This window comes from Staurois parvus, unplaced genomic scaffold (assembly GCF_062004578.1).
Source record: "Staurois parvus isolate SC_StPar_1 unplaced genomic scaffold, SC_StPar_1.0 ptg000151l, whole genome shotgun sequence".
Lineage (NCBI taxonomy): Eukaryota > Metazoa > Chordata > Amphibia > Anura > Ranidae > Staurois > Staurois parvus.
In genome coordinates, this window is record NW_028317947.1 from 19,045,057 (window position 1) to 19,072,064 (window position 27,008).

Sequence of the window (27,008 nt, forward strand, 5' to 3'; positions counted from 1 at the left end):
CAAAATCTTGGGGGTCTATGTACACCGTGGTGGTCAAGCTGGGCTTCAGTGCTTCGTTATAGGGTCTGCCCTGCTGCCACTAGTGCTGGGGGTGGGAGGCAAGACCAAAATATAGTGGTGCACAGGTTTCCCCCTTCAGCGTCCCCCTAGATTCGGCCATGTACATGCCATCTGCAGAGCGAAAACTCACTCAGCAGTGAGCATGTTGGACCTCTGCAGAGAGACCATTGCTTCCACACAGAGCAAGGATCTGTCTTTGCAGCATGCTGGTGGAGGAAAGACTTCTACTCGGAATGTGACTGTTTTCTAGAGAAAATGAAGGCTTTAGATACATTTTCTTTTGAGTGAGTTTCATTCACTTAGGCTTTAAACATGCACCATCAATGGCAGAGAATGATCTTTCAACAGGCATAGGTCCTCTATTAAAAAAAAAAAAAAAAAGGTTTTGACTGGAATGCTCTCCAATGAGATAGGACAATAAGGATTTGGGTGGGGTGTGTGGAAGGGGAGCTGAGGGAGGGCGGGGGGGGGGGGGGGGGGATGGGGTGGTAGGGGTCATACCTGCCACTTCTGCCTTGCCAGGAACTTTTTTATACGCTCCTTAGGCAGTGTCTTTGTGCTGGAAATATCTTTGTCCTTGATCCATGGGTGATCCAGGGCCTGCTCTGCAGTCAGTCGGGATCTAGGCACAGATATACGGTGATGTAGTTGCATTGTGAAGACTTTGCCCTTTAGTAGTTCTCTGCCTGCCACCAGTTTGGTAAACACAGAGGTATTGCAGTGACAGCTAACTGGTCAGTTTTCAGGCCAAGGTCAATTTCACACACTGGCCTAAAACAACTTCTATGCAGAGTGACAGACCAACTCAAAAATTTATTTTTAATGCAACAAGTGCTGCTCAAGACTTCTTGTCTTGGTGACAACCACATATCCCCATTTCTAGTGCAGGTCCTGATGGAAAAATTTAAATTTTTTACCAGTCCATGCAATATAAAATTGGTATTAAACCCCAAACCAAAAATATTTTGTAGCTTACCAATCATTACGTGAGGTGGCTGCATTGATTTTTTTTCCCTTTTTGTAGGCTTTTTTCCCCAGTTTTCACCTGTTGATCTGGCCAGTAACACACCTCCTGTATTAGAGCACCCCCACTCTGGATGAAGGAGCACAGGGGGGCACCTTTGAGCAGCAGCATTGTCAGTCTAAGACGGGAGAGGGGACTAGCAGATTTAGATACACTAACAATTTGAATCCAAACGCCAGGTAACACCTTATAATCAGTTGAAGCAAACTTTTTTTTTCCCTTTGGGATAAAGGTTTTACATAAATAAAAGCCGATCTTTGTAAGCACCCATTACATGGTAAATGGTAAATGGTTTATATCATCACCGACTTAAAACATCTGCCTGTTATTTTGAAAAACCTGTATGAAGCCACCACCTCTAAGAATTGGTAAGCTGCAACAAATTAAATGTGTGCTTTTGTGTTTAATAAGGCCCCTTTCAGACGGGCAATCAGATCAGGTCCACCTGAGTTTTACAGGCAGATCGGATCAGAAGCTCCTATACCCATGTGGGTGTATATACACTGGGTTTGATGAGGTCTGGAAAAGAAAAAAAAAAAAAAAAAAAAAAAAAAAAGCAGATCGGTAATTGGACCTTTACATCTCCTAATCTAGGTCCCCACAGCTCACCTCATGTTCTTCTGCAGAAGCCTGCTAATGAAATCTTTGGCAGAGTCAGTGAGAATAGCCTCAGTCTCGTCATCAAAATCCCAGCTACCAGACGTGACATTCCTCAGGGTCTCCGCATCATTTTCACCTTGGAAGGGGGAATCCCCACAGAGTCTGGAGACAAGGGGGAGAAAAAAACCACAAAAACACAAGATTCTAGTTTGATGCGTAAAAATATTCATTATATATATATATATATATATATATATATATATATATATATATACTGTATATATTATTTTTTTTTTTTAAATTTATATTTTTTTTAAAGAGTAGTGGATGGTTAACAGCCCTGTCCGTTTTCAATCTGGTGACAAAACATTATTAACATTTTCTTTTTTTCCATCACTTTCTATTCCTGTGAGTGGCCATCAGGACAATAGACAGTTGGGGGAAAAAACAAAAAACAAAAAAAAAAAATGAATTAGGTTGTCAACAAAAAGGTCTAAATGCCCTCACCCCTATCCAAAAACATTTCTTTGGCTATGGATATACTTTATACAAGTGACTTATGCAGAGATATTTGTATATTAAAGTCCAAGTGTGTTGTGCTAAGGGTGACATGCTGACAGGAAGAGAGAATAAGTAGTAGTGTACATCTAGTCCTTTGCTGTCCAAACAGTCCTCCGCCTTGAGAAAGGTATCCTTCCAGGCATGCTTGCCCTTAAAATTATAGATTTAGGACCGAGGCATGGGCACTGCAGCTTACACATGTATTTTGCAAGTGTGTTCAAACAAAACCCTCTGTTCTTCATGCAAACTGTTAGACAGGGCAATTCAGTTTTGCGGGCTGGCAAGTGTGCTTGGAAATCTTTTTGTTTGCGATGTGCATAGCTCTTCCATGTGCACCTTACTGTAAAGGCTGGTTATAGGTTGGGGTGGTTGCCATTTTTTGTACAGTTAAATCAAATAATCTCCATGGTAAGGATAAAGATGCGCCTGTAACGCAAGAACGTTTTAAAAAATATATGTTTAATTATTTTTTATCAATTTACAAAATGCAAAGTGAGTGAACAGAAGAAAAATCTAAATCAAATATTTAGTGTGACTACCCTTTGTGCAAGTATATGATCTGATGCTGGTTTGAAGCCAAAGTCAGGGATTTTGTAGGTGTATGATTAGCCAATTATTACAAGCAGGAGCTAATGATCCATTTCATATGAAGGTAGTCATTAACTGAAACAGAAATGCACATGGAGAGGGGCGAGTGACCGGGGCCAAAATAGCATGGTGTGTGAAAAGGTAGGAAGTTCAGCTGATCACTTACCGGTGATGAGCGTTCAAAAAAGTTACTTTTTTTTTTTTTTTTTAATAGTACAGTTGACATTTTTATGCATATTGCCTGGCGTACCTGGGACTTTCAGAGCAGATTCACCCCCAAGTTTATTAACTGAAACAACTGTAGAAGGCTTAACACTGGGTGAGGAACAGCCACACTCTGCTACCAAGGTGAGGTTGTGGAAGACCGTTTCCGGTCACAGGTGATACACCATGGCAAGGCTGAGCACAGCAACAAGACACAAGGTAGTTTTACTGCATCAGCAAGGTCTCTCCCAAGCAAAAGATGATGTTTCTTTAAATCTATCAAGGACTAAAGCATTAAGTCCTCATGCACAAGGGACGTTTTGAGAATGCTGGTAATGTTAGCTGTGTAAAGTCATATTAAAAACGTGAGTTTTCCAGTCAAAAACGTCCAAAAACACCAGTTTGAGGCGTTTTACTGCGTTAAAGCGTTTTTACAGCTAAAAAAAAAAAAAAACTCCTCTAGAAACCAACTAGTTCTGGGTTTTATTTCCATCCAAAAAAACATTGGATAACAGTCTGTGTGCATGGACACATAGGATAACATGCTGGGGGGGTTTTACTAGCTGAAAAAAGAAAAAAAAAAAAAAAAAAAAAAAAAAAGAAGGAAGGGCAGCACAGTGGCTAAATGGTTAGCACTTCCGCCTGGCAGTACTAGGGTCGTTGGTTTGAATCCCAACCACGGCACCACCTGCCTGGAGTTTGCATGTTCTCCCTGTGTCTGCGTGGGTTTCCTCCGGGTACTCCGGTTTCCTCCCACACGCCAAAGACATGCTGGTAGGTTAATTGGGTCCTCTCTAAATTGGCCCTAGTATGTGTATGTATGAATGTGAGTTAGGGACCTTAGATTGTACACCCCTTGAGGGTTAGGGACTGATGTGAATGTACAATATATAGATTTAAAGCTCTGCGTAAATAGACGGCGCTATACAAGTACCTGAAATAAATAAATAAAAGCCAAAAACAGCAGCTGTAAAAACGTCAAGTGGGCATGAGGACTAATTCTGACTTCACAAGAGGATAGGCAAGTATCAGCACAAAGTGAAAACAATGGACTGATAAAACAACTAAAAAAAGGTAAGAAGTATAGCTGATGACAAGCAGACAAGTAGCCATAACACTTACAAAATATAGCAGATTACTCCCAGACTCCACATGTCAGTTGTGAACCCCACAGGTTCATATGCAATGACCTCAGGAGCTACAAACTCCGCGGTCCCTTGTAACACTTTCACTGGGACTCCAGGTTCTAAGATGGAAAAAGAAGCGAAGAGTGAAACCATGTGCTAATCACTTACAGTATTCTATCCATTTCTGCAATCACCCTTCTCTAGGTGGTGATGCTGCATATAAATTACATTCTAACTCATCGCATTAATACACGTTCCTATTCCTTCTTTGGAGGTTAAAGATAGAGAGTATATATATATATATATATATATATATATATATATATATATATATATATTTATATATATTAATAATAATAATAATACTTGGGTATAATCAGTCTGCCTATAGATGGTTCAAATCTTGGCCGGTCCTTGCTGAATCGGCCCAGATTGGAACCATCTATGGCTGGCATAATTGCACTTGCTAAACGAACATAATACATTAACAAAATTATGGAAAGACAAATGTTACATTGTTAGTCTGGCTGAAAGACAAAAGTCCATCCAGTTCAATAACAAAAAAAAAAATATATAAATCTTATAACCACAGTTGATCCAGACGAAGGCAAAAAACCCAGCAAAGCATGATCCAATTTGCTCCTGCACGGGAAAAAAAAAATTCCTTCCCGATTCCACGAGAGGCAAAATCGGATATTCCCTGGATCAACCTTACCTATAAATGTTAGATACACAGAATATAACTGGATACTAGGAAAGAATCCAGGACTTTTTTAAAGCAACCCACTGGAGCTGGCCAATTGGCCAGTTGTAAAAAAGAAAAAAAAAAAGTCACTGTTAAAAACGCTCCGGATATCCGTACACAGAAAATACACCAAAATGCTCTTGAATGATCTCAACTTACCAAGTTTTCTGGCCAGGCCAAAGTCAACAATTTTCACCATTGTGCCGACTTTGCTGACACAGACAACATTCTCCGGTTTGAGGTCCAGGTGGACAATGCCCTGTTTGTGCATATAACCCACACCAATAATAATCTGGGACATGTACTGAACACTGGTGATCTCCGTATGGTCAAAATCATCTGCCACTATACGCTCAAATAGCTCTCCTCCTGCAATACTGAAAGAGAGAGAAAGGAAACTATTAGAGGAACCAAATATGAGTACTGACTACATTCAAGAGGATGGAGAGAAAGTGAGAGAAGAACATAAGACGGGACATGTCCGGTGACAACAAGATGGTGGAAGCAAAATTATAGGATGTCAAAAAGGTAAAAAGGAAGAGCAGGTATTGAATTGTACAGAAGAGGAGAAAGACAGGTGGGTTGGGGAGTAACCAATATGGCTGAAAAGGAGTGGACAGTATTCAATGTGGAAGAAAGAGTGGACAATGATCCTTGAGAAGTGGGGAACAGGAGGACACATAAGGAAACACAAACCTAGATGGAAAAGAGAAAAAAAAAAAAAAAGGAAGAACATCTATAGATAAATGAAGCGAGTCTTGTAAACGTGCAAGTATGCTCACTATTCCATCACCAGGATCACCCAGCCTGGTTCCTGGAAAGCAGCCACCAGATGTACTAGCCGGGGATGATGGAGCTTATTCATCAACTCCACCTCCGCTCGAGCATTGGCTATATCCTTCTGCAACCGTGCCTTTGAGAACTTTCCGGCCCGGATCTTTCCGGTGGCCTTCTCCTGAAGCTTGAACACCTGGCCAAACTTCCCCCTGGAAGATAGACAAAAAGATTGAGTCACTTTGCGCCAGTCTTGGAAGTTCCTATATGAGGTCTCCCTTACCTTGGTTCTTATTTGCCCTTTTACTGTACAGAGGTATAAAAAAAAAAAAAAAGGTCATAGCTGATTGTCTTGGAAGTCAGGTTTTACACCGAGTTGTGTATTTCAAGATCTATGTTACTGACTGTGATGAAACCTTCCTTTTTCTTAAATAAAATTTGAAAAAAGCCTGCAGTGAGGCTACAAATGTAGAACACAAACTGTTAAACAAGAGACCTCAAACAATGTGTTTTTTTTAAATTACACCTCAGATTGCTTTTTACTCCAAAAAACAGCCTAAGCAGCCTTTAATAATGCCTATTATGTCTGCCATTTACATATCTCCCTAAAACTCTCAGGAGGTAGCATCATCTCATCCTGCCTTGTTGCTAGGACACTCCCAGCCATTACTGCTCACCCCCACCACCCACCATCACAGGAATGAGCTCTCAAACCCCCACACATGCGGTGCACCATCTCCTCCATTACAGCATTACTGACTTTGGAGCTACTGCAAATGGGAGGGGGGGGGGGCAATGAGATGACAACATGGCTGCACTGCTCTTGAATTCAAATTAGCGTTATCACCTTCATGTAGGCGGAGCCTGTTTGAAATACAAAAAGGGACATGGCTATAGTCACTGTAAATAATTTTGGAGCTGGTCAGTAAGTACTTGGCCACACCTAGTCCTGACCACTGCTTTCTGGACTGACAGCACTGCCTTGGTTGCCAAAACCCTTCCAGGTTCATGTCTGGAAGGGGGCAGCATTCCAGGTTCATGTCTGGAAGGGGGCAGCATTCCAGGTTCATGTCTGGAAGGGGGCAGCATTCCAGGTTCATGTCTGGAAGGGGGCAGCATTCCAGGTTCATGTCTGGAGGGGGCAGCATTCAAGGTACAAAAAATGAGGATTTGGCTTACTCAAAAGTAAAGAAAATTGGTCTTCCTTTGAGGATTGTGTTTCACACAGAAAGTGAGTTTGGGACCTGTGTAAAGCCTTCAGATGGAACTTTTGCTACAAATTTTATAATCTTCCAAAAAGAAAAAAAAAGTGTGGATTGGCAGACTGAAATTTTACAGGAGCATCATTAAGGGGCAAATAAGAATTAGTCCAGGGTTAAATTCACAGCACTGAGTATCTAAAAAGTTCACCACCCCAGTTATTTCACGAGAGGAAATTTAGAGTCAACAATGTCCACAAGATGGAGATGTTCAGCAGCGTTTAGGAAGGTGGGGATGGGTGCGTACTGTGTGTGCGTTACAGTTCACCAACTCGGATGGGACTGAAGCAATATGAGGCATATTTATAAGGGCATGGTTCTTGGACATAATATTTGGAAAAAAAAAAAAAAAAAAAAAAAGACATAACAAGGTGTTGACAATTGAGCAGAATGATGTGTGCAAGAGTGGTCCTTTACAGCCCAACGCTTACACTCCAAGCTTCTCCAGTCTGGTGTACAGTGCATCCACACGGTCTGTGCTGTTCATGGAGACAGTCCTGTATTCCTCCGCCTCTTCACACTCTGTCTCACCATCTACTGGGTGTAATCAGAAAACATTAAGTTAAGTTATCTTATAGAATGCTGCAACTACTGAAATAAAAAATTGGTACAGGCAGCCCCTTCATTCCATTTTGAATGCCCAGAGTTTGCCATTCCGGATAGAGTATGTTATACCATTGGGGCATACTACCAAGTTTGTTGTGCAAGGGTCAACTTGACTGGCTAGAAATGTGATTATAAACTCAACGAACACTTTATTAGGTACACCTGTTCAATTTTTTGATAGCAAATTGCTAATCAGCCAGTCACGTGGCAGAAACTCAATGCATGTAGGCATCGAGACGTGGTGAAGACTACTTGCTGAAGTTCAAACTGAGCATCAGAATGGGGAAGAACGGGGATTTAAGTGACTTTGAATGTGGCATGGTTGTTGGTGCCAGGCGGGCTGTGTATTAAAAAAAAGAAATTAAAAAAATGCTGATTTACTGGGATTTAAATGCACAACCATCTCTAGGGTTTACAGAGATGGTCCGAAAAAAGAAAATATCCAGTGAGCGGCAGTTGCGTGGATGAAAATGCCTTGTTGAGTCAGAGAATGGGCAGATTGGTTTGAGATGTTAGAATGGCAACAGTAACTCAAATAACCACTCGTTATAACCAAGGAATGCAGAATACCATCTCTGAAAACTCAACATGTTGAACCTTGAAGCAGATCGGCTACAGCAGCAAAAAGGACACCAGGTTCCACTCCTGTCAGTCAAGAACAAGAAAACAGAGGCTACAAGTCACACAGGCCCACCAAAATTGGACAATAGAAGACTGGAAAAATGTTGCCTGGTCTGAGGAGTCTCCAATTCAGCTACAACATTCAGATGGTAGGGTCAGAATTTGGAATAGACATGAAAGCATGGATTCATCCTGCCTTGTATCAGCAGTTCATGGATGTGCAGCTGACAAATCTGCATGATGCCATGTTAATATGGACCAAAATCTGAGGTATGTTTCCAACATCTTGTTGAATCTATGCCACGAGGAATCAAGCAGTTCTGAAGGCAAAAAGGGGGTCCAACCCGGTACTATAAAGTTGTACCTAATAAAGTGGCCGGTGAGTGTATGGGTAGCCCTTTTCACTACATAGTTGCTGGTATCTAAAAAGTTGTGCACACATTCACGTGGCTTCACAACTGTATCACATGATGAGAGACAAGACCTCCAGGAGTAGACCACTGCTGATATCTAACAGGGAATATTACCTAGAAGAGACAATTCTCTTGAAAACTGGAAGAAATATTTTATCATGCATAAAATGTCCCAGTCTTATTAAAAACAAGATTTCCCTCTGGTATCGGGGTCTCTTTGAGCTAAGGCACATTTAACCATCAACCCAGGGCTCTTGATGGAGATGCTCAAAAGAAAGGCACCTACTTGCACATTTGGTGTGACTGTCACCTGCTCAATGCCTTTTGGAAGGCTGTTTTTACCACATACAATAATATGTGCCTTTCAGATATTTCAACCTCCCCTGAGTGGCTTTGCCATTGATGATTCTAAGGTTTTTATCCAAAAATCAAGAAAGGGCATCTTGAGACACTGTGTTAGTGGTTTCAGTTGCCAATTGCCAGCATTGGAAATTTTCCTGTTGTATAGCGAAGAATAGACCCAGATCCTCAAATCAATGGAGACCCTGGTGGCAGCCAACAGCAATGACCCAGAGAACACCTGTTTCATGTGGACCTTCTAGATAGCCCACAGAGGCTGACTCTTTCCAAGCCATAAAGACTAACATTTGAATTACAGTACATCCTCCACCCATTCTTTTTCCCCTCCTAGGAAATCCTAATGATCCAGTCCTCCCCACCACTCTTCAATCTGGGATCACATCCCCTTACAGTCTTGTATACACATCAATATTTGACATACTCCATCAATTCATGACCATTGCCTTCTTCTTCCTCCTTTCCTGTCATTTTCAAACAAGGAGCTTTTGAAAATCACCAAATATAAGCAGTTATGTTGCAGTAATTTTTACGTATTCTTCTGATATCACACTGGAAATATGATATGTGGCTAGTTTACATTCAAATAGTACTTGGCCTAGTTCTTGAAGCACACAGAGAAACTTGTGCTCTTACCTGCAGCGGATGACATGGTAACAACTTCAGACTCGTCCCCAGGATCACTCGCTCCGTAGGCGTTACAGACCCTTACGCGGAACTGATACTGTTGACCTGGCACCAGTCCAGAATTTATATTATACGATGTGTTGACGCAGGTGTCTGTTAGCAGTCTCCAACTGTCCTGTCCAACTTGCTTTTCTTCAACCCTGTAGTTCAGAATAGCACTGCCACCATCATAACATGGCCCTGACCAGGAGAGGGTGAGCGATGAGGGCAGCAAGGCTGAGATAAGTGGCTTCCCTAATGGAGGAGAGGGGCGATCTGTTAAGAGAAAGGATAGCAGGCATTCAATAATGAGCAAACCTGGACAGTTGGTGGGGGTGGGGGAAGGAATGTACACACCAATACCTGCATTGGCTTTTTTATCTTAGTCAACAAAATTCCAGGTATTACATTCTTCACATAGTTGCATATACCATACCTGTGAAATCCCTCTAGAAGCTGAAAACTATAGTAAACATCAATAATCCAGTGACCTCCACTAGCATTCCAGGTCCTGTGCAAAGCTGCTCTCCTACTGCATTGTGAACAGAGAAGATCAGTCACTCAGTACCAGTGCCATTCAAAGAATGCTTTGCTCAATGATTACAAAGTGCTCTCCAATTGGACAAGCTGTAAAAGGCAGGGTGGTGATCCAACCTCCTACGCCTTGTCCAATCAAAGAACGCTTTGCATTCAATGACAATTCAAAGCATTCTCTGAATGGCGACCATGCCAAGCGGTCGAACTTCTGTGTTCATGATACAGCAGGGAAGCCGCTTGGCACAGGACCGAGAAGCAAATTGAGATCACTGGCATAGAAAGTCTACTACAAAGATTTTCAGCTTCTCAAGGATCTCACAGGTATGGTATATACAGTATATAGTTGCATTGATCTAGTTTGGACCAATGTAACTATGTATAATATGCCATAATGAAATTCTACTTTAACAGAAACCACGCAGAATTTTAAATCCAGCCTGGTAAAATGTGCCTGCATCAGCCAATCCTCATCAGTCCCCTTTGGTTGAGGTCACCCTCCTCTGGATCCTAAAAGGAACCCACCTCTGTATAGCCAATAGCACGATTCCACTTCTCAGGGGCAGTGGTGTGGACACCTGAAGGACACCACCTCCTGTACACTGAGGAAGACCAGAAACTTGGGACTGGAACATGTTGGACTTCAATACTTGGAGAAATATAAAAAGGTCTTTATCTGAATATTTGTTGCCTCGAACTATCCAGGCAACAAACATGCAGATAAAGTCCTTATTTTTCTTTAACTATCCAATCTGCCTACTTTCTCCAGGTCAGTGACTTTGTTGACCAGTAGCTGGGCTAACCTACCATTGTTTAACATTTTTAAAAAGGTGGTCAGCAATGCCAAACCCAGTTTTTCTCCAGTAAAAAGATACGTAACAAAATTTAAAATCTCACCACTTTGATTGCAGCTTTTAAAATTTAGCCATTGGAGAATATAGGATCCAAACCAAAATTGCATACACCCAGGATATTTCTTGCCAAAGCCATCAGCTCAACACTGAGGATGGTTACAGAACCAGAGCGTTAATGACCTCATCATGGTTCTGCAGACCTTCGTTGTCCAATCAGGAGACCATGATGAGCATAGGACCAAACTGCACTGGAGGTCAGGCATCGGACTATGCTGTATGGCAGGGGTGAAAGGACAGACAGCCTAAAAAGAGGTCTTTCGGCAGTTAAGATAGCTTCTATAAAATGTATTTCAGATTTTAAAGTAGCTGCTTGTCTAGAGTTCAGCTTTGAATGACTGTTAATGGATGATTAAAAGTTTCACGTCAACCACATACCAAACAGACTCATCATTACAGTTGCACAAAGATCTCAACAACCTGGGGGTAAAGGAGGTGTTTCACTATGATGGTTCCTAGCAGCCTACATATATCAAAGCACTGAGCATCACGAGATACTTGGACATGAACACAATGAGGTCATTCAGCGCTGGCTTCAGTAAGGCAGCCAGATGCAATGGTTGGTTTTACATAACGAAAAAAATAACTCCACACCCTGTATTAGATTAGATTGGCTTTACCTTCTGTGCTTCATGTTACAACAGACCAGTAAACAAATAATGACGCGGTATCACCGTGGTCTAAAACGTATTCATTGTAATCCATGCGACTAAAAAATAAACACAAACATACAGAACTTTGGCCTGATGCAGCTTGGAGGCCTAAAAAAGGGTGCCTTACCCATAAAGTAAACCTTTCGTTTCAAAACCTTTAGTAAAAAGGTCAGCCTGAAGGCAATGCACGAACAGTCAGGTGGATTGCACAGATCAGTCACCATTCTCACAAATCCCCTGGGAGCTTTAACATTTGGAAATTTGGGAAGGGGGCAATATGAGAAAAATTTACTTTTTTCTAAAAAAAATTCAATGACTGGCTCACTCCCCTCCAACAACTCATTACTGGAACGCAGAGTCACAAGGAGGCCTTGACATCCAATAGGGTATTACAGGAGGTAGGACAACCCATTATGGTTGGTTTACCTAGTTTTCGGTCTCATGGTGAATTACATACGAGGTGGTACCAAAAAGTTTTGAGACTAGTTTTGTAACGTGCTAACAGATAGCAGCACAAGGCTGCACTCAGTCACATGGCGCACCGACCTTCATAAGTCAGTGTGCCAACAGACATCATCCTGTGTACATCAGGAGCTGTGAAATTGGTGCTATTCTGACCAAACGCATTACAATGTCTGCTTTTTCAACGGAGTGTGAAAATCACTCTCAGAAAAAAAAAACGAAGGCAAAATAAGTCACAAAACCATGATAAATTTATTACGGAGTAAGCACATTTTGTTCTCGAAAGAGGACATAGCTAAGAAATACAGATGAGGCACCCTTTCCCTAGCAGTTCAGCCTTTCCACTACATAGCAAGCATGCAGCCAGTGTGATCAGAACTCAATCTGAAAGCTTGTAGAAGAAACTTCTAAAGAGCCATCAATGGCATTTATATTTCTCAGCTTCAATTCAGTCAGGTTCACTTAATGATGCTGGAATTATTTTTATGCCCAATATTTCCAAGTCAGGCGCCCACATTTCTGGTCTGCTTTATTGGGCATAAAAATAATTCCAGCATCATTTAGTGAACCTGACTGAATTGAAGCTGAGAAATATAAAAACACTATTGATGGCTCTTTACAGTAGAAGTTTTCTTCTTCTACAAGCGTTGAGATTTTGAATTTCTGATCACACTGGCTGCATGCTTGCTAGGTAGTGGAAAGGCCGAGCTGCTAGGAAAAAGTGCCTCACCTGTAGTTCTCTTACCCACGTCCTCTTTCGTTGAAAAAGCAGCCATGGTAATGCGTATGGTCAGAATAGCACCACTTGCACAGCTCTTGATGTACACAGGAGAAGTTCATTTGGGACACTGACTTATGAAGGCCGGTGCTCCATGTGACTGAGTGCAGCCTTGTGCTGCCATCTGTTGGCGCGTTACAACATCAGTCTCGAAACTAGTCACAAAAACAGATGCACAATCACTACAGAAGTGGCCAGCAGACTTACCGACAACAGTCAGTGTGGTTTGATGCTGTGTGCTGCCAGTCTGATCTTGTACGCAGAGGGTGTAATTTCCGCTGTCGTTTTCACACACTTCTCGAATCAGTAGGCAGCTTTCTCTGTCTGCTGTATGTATGGATATTCGAGAACCATCAACAATCTGTAAAATAAGGAGCAGTGAGAGAAAGCATCAAATCTCAATGTGCAAGAAGTACAGGACACAAAATACATTGGGGGTCATTTACTAAAACAGCATAGTGCAAAGTCTGGTGCAGCTCTGCACAGAAACCAATCAGCTTCCAGGTTTTATTGCCAAATTGAACCAGCTGAAGTTAGAAGCGGATTGGCTACCGTGCACAGCTGCACCAGATTGTGAGTACCAGTTTTAGTAAATCCCCCCCCAATACATCATTGTACAGCACTGCCCCAATTCAGTCCTGTAATTTACATTTAGGCTTGGTTCACATCTGTGCGGGTGGTGCCGCTGCAGGACCCGCACAAATGTACCTGCAGTCGCACCACCTGCACAGAGGAATGTGGGAACGCGGGTGGGTACCACTAATTCTAATGGCATGCTGCCCGCACTGGAAATTGCACCCATACTGAGAACAGAGGTTCCCGTGCGGGCTACGTTTCCTATAGAAGTTCAGAGACTTGTTCCCTGCGCATCACGGGGCACAGGAGTCCATTGAAATGAATGGACTCTCGTGCAAAACGCGGCCCGCACATATGTGAACCTGGCCTTACCGTACATGTTGTGCAGGAGGGTATGGAAGGTAAAAACTGGCCCATGTGGCTCTTCAGCAAGGATGGTTAAAGTCTTTACATTTAAGGGTCTTTCATAAGTCTCACAATTAGAAGTCACTCTTGTCCTGTGCATCTCCATGCTGCTTGCACATCACCAAGGCTAGGAGGTTAGGTTGGGGAGATTTAGGCCCCTTTCACACTGATGGTCCATTTGGGTCCACCTCTCAGTTTTTCAGGCGGACCCAATCGGACCATCCATAGACCTCTATGGACCTCCGGGTGTCAGCGGAGAAGTGTCCCGCCAGCATCTGATCCGATCCTGTAGGCCAAAAACAGACTGATGGGGATCTGTTCCGTCTGGTGGATCGGATCAGATGAAAAAAAACAAAAACAAAAAAAACTTACAGGCGGTGTGTTTCCATCCCGACCACCCCGTAGAAGACAGCATGCAGTGTGTCTGCTCTGCAACAGCGGAGCGGACAGGGACCTCTCATCCCCCTACTCAGCAGGGATTAGCAGAGAGATCCGCTGACGGGGCCATCGTTATGGCTGCCACAGCTGTTCTTTACCTTGTTGACCAACTTTCACAAAACTTAAAATTTCTTTGTATAAATGCCATTGTAACCTAAAGAAAGGAATGGCAGAAGCGAGTAATTTTGAAATTTCTTGAAATTAATTTTTTTTTTTTTTAAACCATTCCTCTTGAAATTATCCTGCAATTTCAAAAGAACAACCCTTTCTGTAACGCCACCTACTGCTTCTGGGGACCTCAACTTATATATATACTGTCTGCACCAGTTTATAGGCGAGAGCAAATGTTACTTGTATAGGTTTTGTAGACCACTAGAGCACCGGTTTCTATAGCTGGCAGGCAGCTTTAAGGTGCTTTTGCTCCTGACTCATCTGAAGTCTATGGGTATCGTTTGCAGATTCACATACCAGTTTCTTGTTGCGCACCCAAGAAGCAGCCAGAGGGGGAGTCCCCTGGATCACACAACGCAGCTCTGCCTGACCCCCTTTCTTCACTTCCAAATGGGATACTCCATTCAGGATCTTCAGATTGTCCCCTTAGAGAGAGAGAAGTAGAATATAAAATGTATCAAAATGAGATGAGAGGGAAAAAAAGCGCGCGCGAGGGAAAAGAGCCCAGATATATTCTATCTATATATTAGTCCTAGCTATGATTAAGCGCCAGTGGAGCATGAAACGCGTTAGCTGGAGGAATCCTGTATCCCTGTCATGTTTCTGGAATACGCTATAAGAAGAAATAAAAAAAGGTGGTTTTACTGGATGTGCCGCCATCAGATTTTTTGTTTGTATGCTGCGGACAGGGCCAGCATCTGGGATTTAGGGCGTGTATGGTAGTGGAAGAGGGAACCAAGATGGCGTGGCGTTTTGGGTTTTTTTTTTTTGTACTTTTGTCTATACTTACAATACCACTTTACTCTTTCAATTTCTAAAGTGAAGGGTGTAAAAACTGTGCTGGGGTTATCAATGTTTACACCCAAGAACACCACATTTTAATTGAATGTTGGGTGGCCAGGTGTAAATCTTGGATGAAAAACATGAATAGACCCAAATGTTATATTTTAGTATAAAGGCCCTGGACCCTGCCTGCTGAATTCAAAGTATCCATGAACGGGAGATTTACTAACACTGGAGCGCACAAATCTGGTGCAGCTGTCATTGGTAACCAATCGGCTTCTAACTTCAGCTTGTTCAATGAGGCTTTGACAATAAAATCTGGAAGACGAATAGTTTTAATGCAGAGCTGCACCAGATTCTGTCTGCTCCAGTTTTAGTAAATCTCCCCCACATGCCAAACTGATAGACCACTCGAGGCATCCGGCATTGCTATTCATGCGGTGAGGGCATTAAACTAGCTGTATGGTGTTAAGCTAAAATGTATTTTTCTCCCACTCCATGCTTAAAACAAATCACAGTCTGTAAACTATACTAGCATTTAAAATTCATCCTACTTAACTGCTACATCTAATAAATCCTAGTGCAAATTAAAAATGGAACTAAGCATTTCAGTAAAACCCTAGAGAACAAAAATGTGAGAAACCTCAAAACAAAACATATTGATAAACAAAAAAATATAAAATAGCAAGATCAGAATTTCACTGTAAATCCTTTAGTCTTTTCATTATAATAAAAAGTCCCATGAAAATTGCAGCATCCACCATAGTGCAAACACCCTATGCCACATGCGACAAACACAAGGTCCGCAGGCTGAACCCGGCCTGCCAGGCCATTTCATGTGGCCCTCACACCTCTCCTGTGGCACCCTCCTTGCCTCTGCCCCACCTTGTCACAGCAGACGGCAGCAGAGAGGACAGAACTCCACCTACAGATCCCCCGCCTCTCTTTGAAGCTGCAACACCCCCTCATCTCCACCTCCTCTGGTCTCAGCATTCAGACTCCAGCTCCCCTCTGGTCCTCCTCCAGACCCTGCACTTTCTGCTTTCCAGCTTCTTCCTGGCAGCAGCACAAGGTAAGGGGGGGGGGGTACACCGATGTAAAGAATGGTGGGGGAACTCTTGACAAATGATGTAAGGGGGGGGTGGCACGCTCTGTACATCTAGTCTTACAGATACAACCGCTAATATCGTGTATAACCGCTAATATAATGCTGATGTGGTCTATGATGAATGAAATGGAGTTTGCCCAATGCAATGTCCTTTTTAAAGTGGAACCTCACTCTCTCAATCAACATTGACCATTTTAAATCCTTATGCTGCCAACATTAGTAAATGGATATGATGGTATATCATATTTACAGGGGTTTTTTTTGTACATTTAATTTCTTCAGTTACTTCCTGGTTTTCTGCCTAGGCAAATGATGTGAAACATCCCAGAAATCTTCAGGACGGAAGGGATGGCTCTCCGCTCAGTCAATACCTGAGCTAAGAGCAGATGGATTCCAGGTAGTAAATGCAACATGAAGCATCTGCCCTTACTCAAGATGGCCACAGCCAGAAAGGTTAGTGATTTTCAAAGTGATTTTTCAGCAAACACTGAGACATGGTTGGATGGGAAGGGGATTGGGCACTCTGTCTCTGAAAGGTTCGCCATCACTGGTCTAGTGTCCCTAAGTGAACACTGAGAAAGATGGTTTTGGTCATCGGATTACACTTCTACACTATATACTATGTATGTGACATTATACAATAAAAACAGCAACTTACCAGATCTGTGAGGTTTTCTCTTCGGAGAAACCACATCTGAAAAACACGGACTGACTGTTAACGGTGCATTCTCCTTTGGGTTCCTAGATTTACCATCCTGAAGCTCAATTGCTAATCAGAATTAACATTCTTCTGGATTACTGCAATGCCCTGGTACAATATCACAATGAAACATTCTGCCTCAGTGGAAATGCATTTCAATCCAGTCTATGGTCATATAGTGAAAATGCCTGCTGCCCAGCCCAACACAGTTATATCAAAAAAGGTAGGGCTTAAAGTACAGAGTCCTATTATTGTGATCAGTGTACAAGGGTATGGTGCTGAGCCCAGTCAGAGTATGCTGATGTCTGATTGACTTTAATCTAAATGCTTTCCATGCTACTAGAATGTTAAGTAAAAGATAGTCCATATAGATATTCTGCACAACCCATGTCGCACTAAAATCCTGCTTTTATTCAGAAAACCACAGTGTACAATACACAAATAGTCAGTTGACATGTTTCAGCCTACACAGCCTTAATCATAACTGCTATGATTAAGGCCATGTAGGCTGAAACACGTCAATTGTATAGGTGTATTGTACACTCGTTTTCTGAATAAAAGCAGGATTTTAGAACCACATCAGTTGTGCAGATCATCTTTATGGACTATTACTTTCATATATGCAACTGCGGATCAAGCACCCATGAGCTCTATTGATACAACACATAATGGGTAGTAGCGCTGGACATTTGCGCCAAGTAAGAGACAAAAAATAAAAAAGTAAATCCATGGACATTATGAAAACCTAAGATTGAACATTTTTTATACAAAAGTATATATTGATATGTACCATATTGCTCAGATGGGTCATACCAGGCTTAGAGACGAGTCAGAAAATTCCTGCCTGTCCTTTGATTAGATTACATTTGCAGCACAGGAGGTTAGTCATTCAAGTAGAACACATCAATCCCATCAATTATATAAACTCAAACAGTTCTGATAAATACCTGAAAACTAACTTCAAAACTCATTTACAACCCCCCCCCCCCAAAAAAAAAAAAAAAACACACCACACAAACCTGTTCTATTGGGTTTCATGAGCAAAGAGTCATACCTACTTATGTAGTCAAGCTAGACACAACAAAATATGGAATGTGCGTCTCAGGAAGTTAGCAATAAAGACTAAAATGATCAGAAGAGTGCAAGGAGCACAGCACACATTTATCCTGTGTACACTCCTTCCAAGCAGGACTGAGATTTATGGCATCGGCATCTATGAGATCAGAATGAGGACAAAGTACAGACAAATTATATTAGATATGACTTATTCAAGATAACACGGCACAGTGGGGACAAGACCCAAAGTCCAACTTTGTGGTCCTGCTCCCCCAGGCCAGTCACATGGCAAACGGTGGTCTTACTTTTAGGGTCACCTCCTAGAAGTGGATGGTCAACCATGATCCAGAGAGGTGCAAGAAAATTAGGACATCACCGCTCTGCATCATTGTAGGAGTGAACAGGCCATGCACTACACTTAACAGAATGCCCTCAGTCTTAAAGGTTGAATGATGCGTGACCTACGTATTTGTTAGATTCTGCATGTAAGCACGAGAGGATAAGGGCAATTTAAAAGAAAAAAATAAATATTTTAATTTGTACATTGTCCCATTTTTCTTGTATAGGAATAAAAAGTGATTAAAAAAAACAAAAAAAAAAAAACAAAAAAAAAAACAACACCACACAAAAAACACACACATTGCTTGTTATAGGAATAACAGGCCCTCTTTATGGAGACCTCTCGGGTCAATAAGACCCCAAATCTCTCCTCTGGGAGGTCACAAGATAAAAAAAAAAAACAAAAAAAAAAAAAAACACACAAACACACCACAACATTGATCTCTGCTTTTCCAAGGAAAATGGCAGTGTTTATTTCTGCCAGAGTTGGAAGTGACATCATGACATTGCTTCGTGCCTCGATCATAGATATGGTTCCTGGCCAGCTCTGTGGTAACCTACTGCCACCAAATCCGATCTCAGGCTCCCAATTGCATGGGAGAGCCCAGGAGGTGGCGGGGGCATCCCCTCCTGTGCCCTGTAAAAGCCATCCAGCAGCTAATCAGCTGCTAGGATGGCTTTTATACTACAGCGCATTGCCGGCTGAAAATAAAAGATAGCTGGATGATGATTGTAGCTGCTGTAGCATCTAGATATCTCCCCTTCAAGTCCAGGACCTCATGTGAAGTCCTATAGGTGGGAAGTTTTTAAACAAAATTTTGCCAAGGCAAAAATGAAAGATGCCACTGCTGACCAATGCTTAGTCTGGCTCTCGTGCTGATCCATTGGCTTCAATGCCATCTGTGTCACTGCTCTGGAACAAGTAGATAGTAATTCTGATTTCACCAAATGCATGCTGGTCCCAAAATCAGTAACCTTTTTCTTGTTTGAGATTTGTATTGTGTGGGAATTTGACCCCCTGTAAGGTTTTTATTTCTCTGTCCTTGCTGGGAGAGATTTACTCTTCAGGCCCCGATGACCACTGTCAACAGGACTGAAAGTGAGGGAAATCCTAAAGTTTTGATGACAGCCCAAAGAGGGGAATATGCAACTTGTTCCAGAGCATAGAACCACCTCATCCTGGGGTGATCTTTCACTTCCTGTTGCATTTACAAGACAGGGAGCGAAGAATTATCCCTCGTATATGACTTAGCACTTGTGCAGTTCTGAGCAAAGAAGGAGAATGTGTATAGTCCTGCTGGTACTCACAAATGGAGTGCTGGCTGAAAAGATCACCATCCAGTAGTGTGTAGCATACTTAGAAAAATTACCACTCCACCCCATTAGTCTGTGGGGTAAATGTGCACCACTCCACATGCCACGCCCTGACATTTTACCCCACCCACCGGGGAGACAAAAAAAAAAAAAAAAAATTTAATAGAAGAAAGAAAAAGTAGGACTTGCCCAAAAGGCCCACTTTAATAGAATGTCAACCAACCCCAATAATGTGGACCTCTCGCCCAAGATTACCTGTAGATTGTTCGGTTTAAACCTGCATGGATACTGATCACCCTACAAGTAATTAACTGCACAATCTAATAGTTACCTTGCTATATTACAAGAAGTGTTTATTGTTGTTAGCTTGGGGTGGGTCAGTTTGGAAATCAAAATTAATTCCTTTGAAAATAAATATTCTGTAATGAAATGAAAACACATTGACATCAACCCACATGAGCGACTTACGCCCCGGGGAGAATGGATGTTTATTGATACAACAGATTAGAGGCCTGGATTGTGGGAATAGCATCCCCATATCAAATACACAACTGAACTGGAGTGGTTACTACAGCTGGTCTATGTTCTTCATTGTGCTTTAAAAGTGTAATTGTCTTCTGATCTACATGATCTCACTCATGTTCTTCCATGCCATGTGGCCTCCCTTTAGGCCTCATATTTTACATAAATTCTCTCCACAATGTTTTGCCTCTAGGACCAATAGCACAGGGTGTGCATAGACAACAGAGGCTTTTCAGGTGTGCAGACACTCTGATAGTCCTCAGGCACCAGTGTCTCCTGGCTAAATGTTAGGTGTTTTGTGACCTGATCAATGTGCCCTTATATTATGGAGATGAGGAGAAGAGTTCTGTAGAGTAGGAAGGGAGTACCTAGGCAGGGCTGATAACTGCTTGAGATTTCATTCATGCAGTAGTGGCACAGTGTTCAGGGCCATCTTAATAGCACCATGGGCCCCTAGGCAAAGTAATGAACTAGGGTCCCCACCAGCTTGCATCAGGTGTCATCAGTGTACCGACATTGGGTGTCCCCCAGACATCCGGCGTCTCCCATCGCCGTGTCCCCCAGACATCAGAGTTGTACCCCCCTTCCCCCTTGTAATCACAGATCCCAAGTGCTGTACCCTCCTCTAATGAAGGCAGTTCCTCTCCCCTGCTGAGGCTGAGATGAGTTCTCAGTCTCAGTGCTGGCTCTCTTCAGCCCCCTGCAGGAGGGAGGAGAAAGCTGAATTCTCTCTCCAGCATCAGTGAGCTGCTTCTGATAGAAGGAAGAGTTCCTCCTGTCAAAGAATGGCACAAGCAGCCAAATCACCATTGCATCTCTCCCCACCCAAAACACAGTGCCCTGGCTTCTACCTTGTCCTAGCTCTGATCATGTGCCCCTCCCCCCCATGCACCTACAGCCCCTGGGCAGTACCCATTCATTCAGACTGCCCTGACAGTGTTAGCTCAAGCAAAATGCTTTAGGTATTTTAGAACAGGTAGAGGTCAGGTGATAACATGGGCTGGAAATTAAATTCCATTTTAGGAAATGGCAAACAACTAAAAAAGAGAGGTCACTTGGAGTATTTTTAAAAAGGATGAAACATGGGGAAATGTGCAAAAATACTGAGTTCTGTAGACATTGCTGACAAATCGATCCTGGTTAAATAAAGGCTTGGGGTATTTGTCCCACCTGATCCAGTGACTTCTCACACTAAGGAAACATTTAGGAGGATATCATAGGGTACCCATTTGCAATTCCTGTCAGTGACTGGGCTTGGTCAAATTACTACATTTAGTTCTAATCCACAGGAAAGATTAGTGGTCGCAACTAAAATGAACTATAGTATTGTCCATAAATGGCGTTTTCTATGACCTCTCCATACACTGGTGCATGGTGCTCTCACCTTGTGCAGGGCTGGTGTAGCCGCCCTTGGAGTCTGAGGACACTGGCTGTAACTGATAGATGCTGCTCTTCTTGTGGGGTGATGCCAGTACAGTGGACGATGCTCTCTTCCCTTCTCTTTCTCGCTTCTCCCAACACGGTGACTTTATCTCCCTGCCTGGTAAGTTGAATAGGAAACAGTCACTTCCTGTACAATTTCAGCCAGCAGCAACAGAAATTCACAATATGCTGCCCAACTATTAGATATGATCAGTAAGCCAATTCTAGCCATAGCAGTGGTGCAGATGCAAAAAAAATAAATAAAATAAAAAGGATCTACAACACATGATTGGAAAAAGGTGAATTTAGATTATGAAAACGTATTGGGGCTGATTTACTAAAACTGGAGCACTCAGAATCTGGTGCAGCTGTTCATGGTAGCCAATCAGCTTCTAACTTCAGCTTAATTAGGCTTTGACAATAAAACCTGGAAGACGATTGGTTTCTATAGCTGCACCAGGTTTAGTAAATCCGGGTTTAGTAAATCAACCCCTTAATGTTGAACTCTGGGCAGATAAGAGATACCATGTATAACGTAACAGACAAAAATATAACTATAAAATATTAATACATTAAAAAAACACGCATTATTTAGACCTTTCCAATTTTGCTATGTTGCTGCCCAATTCTACAGTTTAAATCCATTTTTTCCTCATGAATTTCCACTCAGTACCCCATAATGACACAGTGAAAACAGAATTTTAGAAATGTTTACAAATGTATGGAAAAAAAAAAAAAGGAAAAAAACTGAAATACCACATCGGCATAAGTATTCAGACCCTTTGCAACAACACTTGAAATTTAGCTCAGGTGCCTCCTATTTCTCGATTGTTGCCAAGATGTTTATACACCTTGATTGGAGTCAGGGGCGGACTGACCATTTGGAAACTCGGGCACTGCCCGAGGGCCCGGGGTCAGTAGGGGGCCCCATGAGATGCCCCTGGTACCTTTTTCATAGGCTTTTTTGAGTTTGGGTAAGCACACAGGGGCCCCATGATCCCCTATTGCCCGGGGGCCCCATGAGTTGTCAGTCCGCCCCTGATTGGAGTCTACCTGTGGTATATTAAATTGATTGGACATGATTTGGAAAGGCACACACCTCTTTACAAAAAGGCCTCACAGCTGACAATGCATGCTGTATCAGAGCAAAAGCCATGAGGTCAAAAAGGAACTTCCTGCAAACCTCAGAGACAGGATTATGGCAAGGCACAGATCTGGGGAAGACTTAAAAAAAAAAAACCACAACACAAAACAGTTCCCATGCGCACAGTGGCCTCAGAATAAGTTTGGCACAATCAGGACTCTTCCAAGAGCTGGTAGCCCGGCCAAACTGAGCGAATGAGGGGAGAAGGGCCTTAGTAAGAGAGGTGACCAAGAACCTGATGGTCACTTTGAGCTCCAGAGAACCTGTGTGGAGATGGGACAGAGTTTCATAAAAGGACAAAACACCACTGCAGCACTCCACCAATCTGGACTTTATGGCAATGTGGCTAGACAGAAGCCTCAGTGCAAAACAGCACCTGAAGGACTTTCAGAGGAACAAGACTCTCTGGTCTGATGAAAAGTAAGATTGAACTGTTTGGCCTCAATTCTAAATGTTCTGTCTAGAGGAAAAACAGGCAACGCTCATAACCTGCCCAACACCATCCCAATAGTGAAGCATGGTGGTGGCAGTATCATGCTGTTGGGGTGTTTTTCAGCAGCAGGAACGGGGAGACTGGTCAGGGTTGAGGGAAAGGTGAATGGAGCAAAGTACAGAGATAGCCTCAATGAAAACCTGTTGCACTCCTCAAGACCTCAGACTGGGCTAAAGATTCACCTTCCAACATGGACAACGATCCTAAGCACACAGCCAACACAACACAGGAGTGGCTTAGGAACAACTCTGAATGTTCTACAGTGGCCCAGCCAGAGCCCTGACTTGAACCCTATTGAACATCTCCGGAGAGACCTGAAAATGGCTGTGCACTGACAGTCCCCATGCAACCTAAATAAGCTTGAGAGGATTTGCAGGCCAAGGGCAATAGGGGTGACCAGGCTGCATTGCCTAGCTCCATTAGAGAATGTCTGGTCACCGACTTGACTCCGAAACTCTCAGGACTGTATGCACAGCTATATAAATCCTTTTCAAAGTAAAACCTCTCATACCTCAAACAGGTTAGCAAATTCTGTAGCCAATTTGCGTTAGGTGAAATTGACACCTGTGTAGCACAAGGGAGATCCTTATTGCAGAAGCTTAGTGGACACCATAATAAAAAAAAAAAATGTATATCTATCCATCCATTTTTTTTTTTTTTTTTTTTTTATTACAGGTACTTTTATAGCTCCATCAATTTATGCAGTGCTTTACATATTTAAAGTGGTTCTAAAGCATTCTGTGCATGAAGGTGGACAACCCTTCTGGGTGTAGCTTTCCCTCCAGCCCCCTCTTATACTAACCTGAGCCCCATCTCGATCCAGAAGTGTGCATGAAAGCAGCGGATCTCCTGGGTCTCTCTGCTCATTGGCTCCCAGCAGAGTAAGCCATTGGCTGCTGCCAATTCACAGGAGCGCAGCAAGGAGGAGGAGAGGAGCCAGGAAAGACCACCACCAGAAGACACAAAAAGACGATTGAAGCTGCTCTGTACATAACCACTGCACAGAGCCCCCCCATTTTTGAATTACAACCTTTAGAATTGCTTTAATATATATTCACATCAGTCCCTGTCCTCAAACAGCTTACAATCCAAGGTCACATTCATACATGCACATACTAGGACCAATTTAGACAAGAACCAATGAACCTACCAGTATGTCTTTGGACCAGGGTTTCTCAAACAGAGTTCCTCCAGAGATTGCTAGGAGTTGTTTGAACAATGATCAATTTCTGCTTCTAAGAGAAGGTCCCACTGACACCACTGATCTTTTTTAGCCATCTATATAAAAAAGGGGGTAATTCTTCCCAATAGCCACAAGTGTAAGGAATATTCTTCCCACTGACCACTACACTAATGTATCATGAGATGTAGATATAGTAATTTTTAGCAGGGGTCCCCCAAGAGTGGAAAGACACTCCCAGGTTATCTATGTGTTGAAAAAGTTGAGAAAGGCTGCTTTGGACAGTTGTTCTCAGAGAACAGGTTAGAAAACCCATCTTAATGGCGGTATTTCTTGTTCTGGTACTCCTGTACTGCTAGAGCTCTGCACAATCCTCATGAACAACACATACTTCATCATGCATATTCATTCTAACCTTTGAGTAACAGAAAGACTTAATGTCACACCTTTATGTAGGTCTCATTACCCAGTGACACCGTGTTTAAGTACAAATTAATGGAGAAGTTCTTACCTACAGCAAATGAGGCGTTAACCACTTCAGTCTTACAGGTCTGATGGTTGCCCTCAGGTGAGCAAAACTCCAGCAATGCCGGAAGCTGTCCCTCCCTGACCAGTCTCTTGTTGGCTGAAAAAGAAAGTTCAGAGGTCAAGTCCTGAAGCGTCCAGAAATACAGAAGAATTCATTTCTAGCTGTAATAGTCAAGGATCACTGGACACTGTTGAAATGATTTTGCGCTCAGTCAAAAGACTAAAGAATTCATTACCTCGGGGCAAATATTCCTGTGTAAAGAGTGCAGGAGGGGGGATAACACCTGCCTTACATGTTATGGAGTAAAGAATCTAACATAAGCAATCAGGTGAGGTCATGGAATGTATAACAGAAAGACTGTTCTGTACAGGAGTGTCATTCCACAGCCTGTTAACACAAAGATGCTCAAATCAAATTAAAAATTATACCCCAACCAGGGGCGGACTGACAACTCATGGGGCCCCCGGGCAATAGGGGATCATGGGGCCCGTGTCCTTGCCCAAACTCAAAAAAGCCTATTAAAAAAAAAAAAAAAAAAAAACACAACACATCACATCTTTCTGTAGTTAACCATCTCTTAATCTAACCTTCTAAAGGAGATGAGCAAAAAGGCAGGCATGGTTTGTAGTGTAGCCTAGTGAAAACCATGGCTCACTCCATACATACAGTGGATGAGTAAGTGTAGCCCTCAATGGACAGAAAGTGTGTTATTCGCAGGATTACTTGATGATAAAAGCAGCCGCAGCAGAGGGAGACTTGCGGCTCTGTTTAAAAAGTACCCTACACATAGTCCTGAAGAAGCAGCCATTTTTGTGTGAAATGCTGTGCTTTATAGATCTATTCCATGCTCAATAAACATTCCTCTCTAAGAAGAAACTGTCTCCAGGCACATTTAAAAAAGGGAACCTCTGCTCATAATATTTGGAATTTTTATTTGGAGTAGAGACCTTTCACTACATACCACTGCATGATCCATAAACTGATCACGTAGGATCGTCGGGACCACTCTGAGAATCAAAAGTCACCTATTCTGTGCAGAAACAGTCAGTCATTCTGCATAGGGGCTAATTATAGGTTGTCGGATCCCTGTCTAGGTACAGATCTGAGTACGATTGTATATTGAGTGATAGCTAAGGTTATGTGTTGAAAATGATGAGTTAAAAAAAAATAAAAAATAAGAACCAACACTATTAAAAAAAAAAAAAAAAAAAAGTCCCTCCCAAGGCTGCCATTTTTTGTTAGGTTTCCGTTCTCTTTTGGAAGATAAACACTAAAACTACCCCATTTCATCTACTGAAATTCTGACCTGACTTTTTTTTTTTTTTTTAAGAAAAAAGATTAAAAGTTACTTTTGGAACATGTTGCACGTGCCACCAATACTTCCAGCTCCTGCCACCTTTCCTCCCTGATCCCCTCCTGACAGCAGGCAGGGGTTCTTCTCCCCGCACCTGCTGTCACCATTTGAAAAGAGCACAGCTATGCCTAGTTCCACCCACACAACCGCACCATTCATTCAGAGTTTTGAATGAACTACTGTACAACTGTCTGCCACTGTGACAGAATGAACCGGAATATATCCGCCAATAAAAATACATTTTGCATAGAATTGATCTTTTACCCAGTTGTAAGCTCACCATTGGAGGCAGCAGTGAGGGCACTCATTTCACAAGATCTGTAGTTTTAAAAACGGACAACCTGTATGGGAGGTACTGGCTGAAAGTTGTAGGGCTTTCCTACTTTGCACCCATGATCCACTGATCACAGGTGCAATGCTTTCCAGACTCCCTCAGGAAAAAACTAAATGCACTTTTGTCCTGCAAACAAATGCATTTATTATTTATTCTACAAACGTATCTTTTAAATGTATCCGCCAATAAAAATACAT

The 27,008-nt window shown here is 42.4% G+C and overlaps 1 protein-coding gene across 2 annotated transcripts in view; it reads right to left on the bottom strand.

Annotated features, from left to right (window-relative positions):
- Positions 1-27,008, bottom strand: part of LOC149464580 (myosin light chain kinase, smooth muscle-like) — a 53,672-nt gene that overhangs the window by 10,383 nt on the left and 16,281 nt on the right. The window contains exons 4-15 of one of the 2 annotated variants that reach the window (XM_089674585.1): positions 25,106-25,219; positions 21,740-21,895; positions 17,083-17,118; positions 14,831-14,958; positions 13,151-13,304; positions 9,576-9,881; positions 7,374-7,476; positions 5,692-5,895; positions 5,069-5,286; positions 4,160-4,283; positions 1,694-1,846; positions 562-682 (exon numbers count right to left, since the gene is read on the bottom strand). In XM_089674585.1, coding sequence (XP_089530711.1) covers positions 562-682; positions 1,694-1,846; positions 4,160-4,283; positions 5,069-5,286; positions 5,692-5,895; positions 7,374-7,476; positions 9,576-9,881; positions 13,151-13,304; positions 14,831-14,958; positions 17,083-17,118; positions 21,740-21,895; positions 25,106-25,219 — 1,817 coding nt within the window. Of the gene's footprint in view, positions 1-561; positions 683-1,693; positions 1,847-4,159; positions 4,284-5,068; positions 5,287-5,691; positions 5,896-7,373; positions 7,480-9,575; positions 9,882-13,150; positions 13,305-14,830; positions 14,959-17,082; positions 17,119-21,739; positions 21,896-25,105; positions 25,220-27,008 lie in introns of both variants that reach the window. The other variant, XM_089674584.1, reaches the window with a different exon arrangement.